At 31.5% G+C, this 6,059-nt stretch overlaps 1 protein-coding gene across 1 annotated transcript; it reads left to right on the top strand.

The window, feature by feature from the left end:
- Nucleotides 1-5,474: 5,474 nt before the first annotated feature.
- On the top strand, nucleotides 5,475-5,807 carry LOC107436627 (uncharacterized). Its single transcript, XM_016048401.1, has one exon. The coding sequence runs from the start codon at nucleotides 5,475-5,477 to the stop codon at nucleotides 5,805-5,807; it is 333 nt and encodes a 110-aa protein (XP_015903887.1).
- Nucleotides 5,808-6,059: the final 252 nt, after the last annotated feature.

Genomic DNA, 6,059 nt, shown 5'->3' with positions numbered 1-6,059 from the left:
GATTAGTTGTATTAAATATTATGATACATAATTGAATATGGTATAAAATTTTAATAATGTTATAACTTATTTTTTAAATTTTTTTTTATCAATTGACGATATATAGGAGTTATGGATTCTTCAGAATTACGGATATTTAGAAGCTCGATTATTTTTCGAATGTATTCAGTGTCCTAAAAGTTGATAACGTGGTAGCCAACTCAACGTTATAATTGAAACTGCTTATATTTTAAAAATTTCAACATATTATAGTATATATTGTTGTTTTCTTATAGTATATTTAATAAGAGTATTATCGATTTCAAGAAATTCTAGATCTCTAAGAGTCCGATTATTTCTCTAATGCCTTCAGTAAGTTGGTAACGTCGTTAGATATATCAAGAAAATTAAAATTGAAAATGGTTTTGAAATTTTATAACAAAATAAGACGCATTATTCTTTCATTAGTTGAAATTATCTAGGAGTTCAATAAGTTTTCTATTGCATTCAACGCCCAGCAAGTTGGCAGCATGATTAGTTATCTCAATATCGAGATAAGATGGACATTGTAATGCTAAAAAATAAAGCATGTTTCTCCCAAAATATATTTCCCGAAATAAAAAATCTCTAAAACACTTTAAATTTTTGTTTAATGTTATTTTCATTTTATTTCGCCTATGCTTAATTTTTCCAGTTAAATTGAATTTTAAAACATTTAAAGGAAAGATTCATAGTATCGGCGTTATAATAGTAGTTTTATTTCCATTTCTAATCATGGGCTATTCAAGTATTTCAATCCTTTTAAACAGTACGGTTTCTCCACAAAATGTCAGCCATATAGTATCTACAGTAACACTTCTCATATTTCGTTTTGTATTTTTATTGCTATTTAATCGGCTGTTAATAATTTGTAAACGATTAATGATCTATAATAACGTTAGTGACATAAATGTGGATCTGAAATTTGTGCTATTAATGGTATTTTGGATAATAAAAAACTTTTTACTCAATTTAACAACAGCAATGTACGGTTTAGAAGTTAAAACCATACATAATGTTTCCAAACTTCTTATTTTTGATGTTGAATTTGAGAACAATGCATACTACACTATTGTTGGGATTGTGTTTAGTCTTGGAATAACCATGTATCTCATAATGTCTTTAAATGTATTTGCCATATACTATACTACTGTTTGTTACCAACTTCGCAAATTATTCATCCATTGTAAGACTGGTTTTCGTTCTCAAAACTTCATTAGAAATAAAAAGGCTTTGCACCAATATATAACTGCCATTTTATTGGTTGAGGATATTGACAATAAACTGTCATTCTTCTTGTTTGCTCTAGTTTTCTTCGACGCATCTGTCATTTATTGTTTTGTGACAGCAGTTCTTCATCCGCATGTTTACTACAATTTCGCTCAGAACATTGTAATGCTGTGTATATTTATGAATCAGATCCCCGCGTTTATTGCTATGACTGCATCTGCTTCATTTGTGGCAGAAGCAGCTCGAAGTGCATACAGTTCGATTTGTACATCGTCAATAGATCAACGCTCGTGCGTGAATCAACACTCGTTAGAATTTCTTATTAAAGATAAAAGCAATCTGACTGCTTGGAAAATGATACCGATACGCCGAAGCTTTGCTTTAAGCACAATGGGTGCAATTTTAACTTATGTCCTTTTAATTGATAACTTAAAACTTTACAAAAACTTGTAACATTTCTTTGATAAAGTTCGAAAAAAAATTAGACATTTTAATTTGTACATCGTTGATAGATCATCGATCTCATATGAATCAACACTCGCTTGAATTCTTACCTATATTAATAAAAAGAAGAATTTGTCTATGTGGTTTTTCTTATAACTCCAATGGGGTGATGGAAGAAAGGGGCTATTATAGCCCCCGAACCTAAAAGTCATTCAAAAATTTCAAGTATCTTATTCTATAAAAATGGCATAGGCTTAGCACGTTCTTTACACTGGGGAATAAGTTGTCACTTCACTTACCTGTCCACTTGAAATTCATCAATGATTAACCATTTACAGATGCAACCAATAGGAATTCGTTTCTATCGGGATAGGAATACGAATTGTCCTATAGGAACAGTGCAAACGGAAATTGATTGAAAGAAAGAGCAGAGATCTAGTTTAGCCTCTGACTTCGACAGCTCTATTTTTTTCTTTTTGTTTCTTGTTGCATGAGCTTTTTGAACGGATCTTAGATATTCTCATGTTTCCAATTTCACATCCGCAATCGATTTACCTATACAAGCTGCCGTTTTTATGTAATTTAATAATACGTTCCCTACTAGGATTTTTACAAATTTCCTGGAGTGAATACCATGTGTTCCCACTTCTCTGTCAAGTATGGCGGGGTAGAAAGAAGGCGAATAGAGTTATTTTCAAAAGAACAGACAAGTACATATGTAAAAAATCGAAACGTTCTTTGCAAACTTGTACATTCGAAAAAAAGTAAATTAAACTAAAAATATTATTTTGAAAAAAATCTATAGATTTCGGAACAAAACTAATTTCAGAGTTAATATCCCCGCAACTGTATTAGGTAAGATCAAGTACTTGTATAAATACAGCCAAAAATTTATTCAGTAGTATTATTAATTTTTGATTCATTATATCACGTCATATAACAGTGAGATGACATCAACGAACTAGTACTTAAAAAAAAACTATCTGACACCATGTCATTATTTTCTATATTGACCGATTTTAAAACGTGTTTCTATAAGCTTAAATCAAGAAAAATCAACGGCAATCGAAATAAATAAAAAAAAAAAAACTAAGTTATTTACTATACACCAATTAAATGGGCATTTGCTACTCCAGAAGAAGAATTCCGCTAAAATCAATCACTTGGCTGTGCCTGATCACGTGGTTGAGCTTGGCAATGTAACATTATAGCTATAAAGCTGATTTATTATCAGTTTCCGGATCAGATCTAATTGGATACTTGTAAGCGACATCATGCACTTGTGTCTAACTTGATTGGCTGTTAAATCATGGCATAAACAAATGCTTTGATTTACCCACATGTGATGTCGCTGGCAGGTGTCAGATTGTTGCAAATTTAGACTATCAAGCGCTGGTGACCAATATATCAGTGCGCTATCAATAACCAATAGCAATATTTGGATGACGAATAATACCGTGTATTGTTAATCTTTATTTTGAAGTGTTGAACACGTGACGTGACGTCATTGGCAGGTATCAAACTGTTGCAAACTTAGACTATCAAGTACTGGCGGCCAATGCGTCAATACATTATTAATAACCAATAGCAATATTTGTGTGACGAATAATACCGAGTATAGTTAATCTTTATTTTGAAGTGTTCTATATTTGAAACATATTTTGCTAATATTTAATAATGCTTTCTTATTCTTAAAAAATTGTAATTGAAACAGATTCTATTCGAATGCTAATTTTTGCGTTCCAACAATAGAGAAACTTGTATTTTACTTTTTATTTTTAGTTTAATAAATTCAATTAAAAACAAATTACCATCATCGGCAAATAAAGAATTCAAACGCATACATGAAATAGTTAATTATCAAAAATTGTTGTTTTTAATGTGGCAAAGTGTTGCTGGTATAGTAAAAATAATTTTGCTTACTCATTTAATGTACTTAATCATTTTCCTTTAAACTCGGAAAAATCCTTCCCGAATCAGACATTTTTGCGAATGTATCCAAGGAAGAAAGTTCGAAGTCACTTTTCGGGGGGAAGGGGTTAAAAAAATTATCTTGACTACTTAAAAAAATGAAATCTTACAGAATGTGGCAAAATCAGACAGTCGAAATGCTTCTGTATGTCTTTTGTTTTAAGAAAATAATTGTATTTTTGCCCCTCATAATTTGTAAATATTAGAATCGATAATGAATTGCACCTGTTGTGTCTTTTTCGGGAGTCAATCCCCACCTGTTAAAGAAATACAACAATATATGGAGAGGTCTCAGAATCGAAGGGCCATTTTAAAAATGGTTCTGGTTTCTGAATGTTCAAAGAATTGCCCTAAATAGGCTTCGTTTCGATCACATGGGAACAGTGTGGAAGTTTAGTGTTTAGTATACAGTACGTAAAATAAGAAAAGTGAACACTCTGAATAACTTTTGATCTAATAACCGGATTTTCACATACTAAGACTTATTCAGAATGGTCTGAGAACCTTATCTTAAATATGCTAGTTTATTAGAGCAGACCAAATTTTAAGTTAGGAATTTAGACACAAAAACGTACTTTATTTGAAGTAATGTACCTTTTTTTCGATCGATTTGAATTCTCGACTCCTGAAATATAGGGTAGGGGGACAGCAATTTGGTAAGTATGTTCCCAACAGTTTGGTCGGGAGAGCGGTGAAAGCCTGGACCCCTTATATGTTAATGTGATGTCTTGCATTTTTGGTCGTATCCTAAAATATTTTTACTACCTAATCTTTTGAATATCTAATAGAAAAATTATTGCACACAATATTAAAGCTCGTTTATTCAAAAGGATTTTATGCGAAAAACAATTTTTGATAATTTTTTATTTTATTTTCTTGCCTAATAATAGTCGAAACGTTTTCAAATTTTAAGGTATGAAAATTTTTGCATAATTTTAAAGAACTTAATTTCAAATAAAAAATACAAATTTGAACGAAATCGGCCGAAAAGTTCTTGAGAACTTTGAAACTATACCACGTTCTAAAAATTTGATTTCTCCAGAACTATTCGACCGATTTCTTTTTATACTTCAATTACTTTTCGATTCAGTCAAAAAGTTTTGAAGGTATTGCGAACTGCGCAAAAAGTAAAACTTACCAAAAGGGATCTAAACTTTCGATTTCTCTTCTGCCTAAACTATCGGAACCATATTGTCCAGTTTGCAGATACCCCCTTCTCATATTTTGAGGGCAATAATCCAAATCCCTCAACAAAAAAAAAAACTTTATGTCTATTCAGTGAAGATAGCAGCGTCGGTAAAAATTCATTTAATTTTGAATTGCAGAATGACAACGAATTCAGGAATGCCACATAATCTTTACAACATAATCCACGTGAAATGTAGCCGGCCGCTGTTTTGTAATATGTAGTTGCAGAAGTTACTGAAGTTTCTGGAAATAAAGCAAGAGAACAGAAAGGAAACACAAAGTCCTTCACCGTCAAAGTAGAAGACATACGTATTGCTCTTTAATTGGATGATTTTGCGACACTCAATTTTTGTATGATCAGACAGCCTGATGCATAGCAGTTAAGTTACTGATCTAGTTCATCCTTGATTAAGAGACATCAATTTCGAAGATCTAGTTCAGCTCATACAAACGGTGTTTAATGTTTTTAATACAATCCACGTGAAATGACATAAAAAGCAGTTTCATTCAGCATTCCAATTTTAAAATAAAATCAAAAACAAAATGGTTGCAAGAATCGTCTAAATTCAATCTGCAATGTGATTAACAAAGTCTAAATACCTCTTCTCGATTGTTCCGGTATTATGCCACCAAAAAAGAAATCAGTGAAAAAAACAACAAAACGAAAACGTTCTGGTAGCAGTTCCGGTAAAAATCCATTTCATTTTGATTTACAGAAGATCCACAACAAAATTCAATCGAATTTCGAAGGAGAAATCGATCCCAAAGCTACCATTTATCTGACGGCTGTCTTGCAGTATGTAGCTGCAGAAGTTATAGAAGTTTCTGGAAATAAAGCAAGAGAAAAGAAAGGCGGAAAAAAGTCGTTCGTTATTAAAGAAGAGGACGTACGTACTGCACTTCAGTCGGATGAGGATTTAAAAAAGCTAATGGAAGAGTTTTCTGCCAAAAAATGAATTACATTTGGAATATAGTCGTTATAATAATACAGCAGGAACGAATTTACTACACTCTATTAGTCGATTTCGGAATTTCAAAATGTGGTATTGTTCCAAAACCGTTTGAAATTATCTTAATAAAGTAAACTGTTGTTCATTAATAACAATGAAATGACTTAAATGAAGGGTTGCCAACTTTCTAAGCTTTTTGGGAAAATTTGTTTCAAAGGTAGCTAAATTCTTTGTTTTGTAAATTTAATTTAAAGTTAC

This window comes from Parasteatoda tepidariorum, chromosome 5, assembly GCF_982258835.1.
Source record: "Parasteatoda tepidariorum strain Cologne lab strain chromosome 5, Ptep-v5.0, whole genome shotgun sequence".
Classification (NCBI taxonomy): domain Eukaryota; kingdom Metazoa; phylum Arthropoda; class Arachnida; order Araneae; family Theridiidae; genus Parasteatoda; species Parasteatoda tepidariorum.
Note: the sequence above shows the minus strand (reverse complement) of the source record. Positions and strands in the feature narration are given on the sequence as shown.

Excerpts from the sequence above, each read along its gene's own strand:
- LOC107436627 (XM_016048401.1), top strand. The coding sequence starts at position 5,475 with ATGCCACCAAAAAAGAAATCAGTGAAAAAAACAACAAAACGAAAACGT.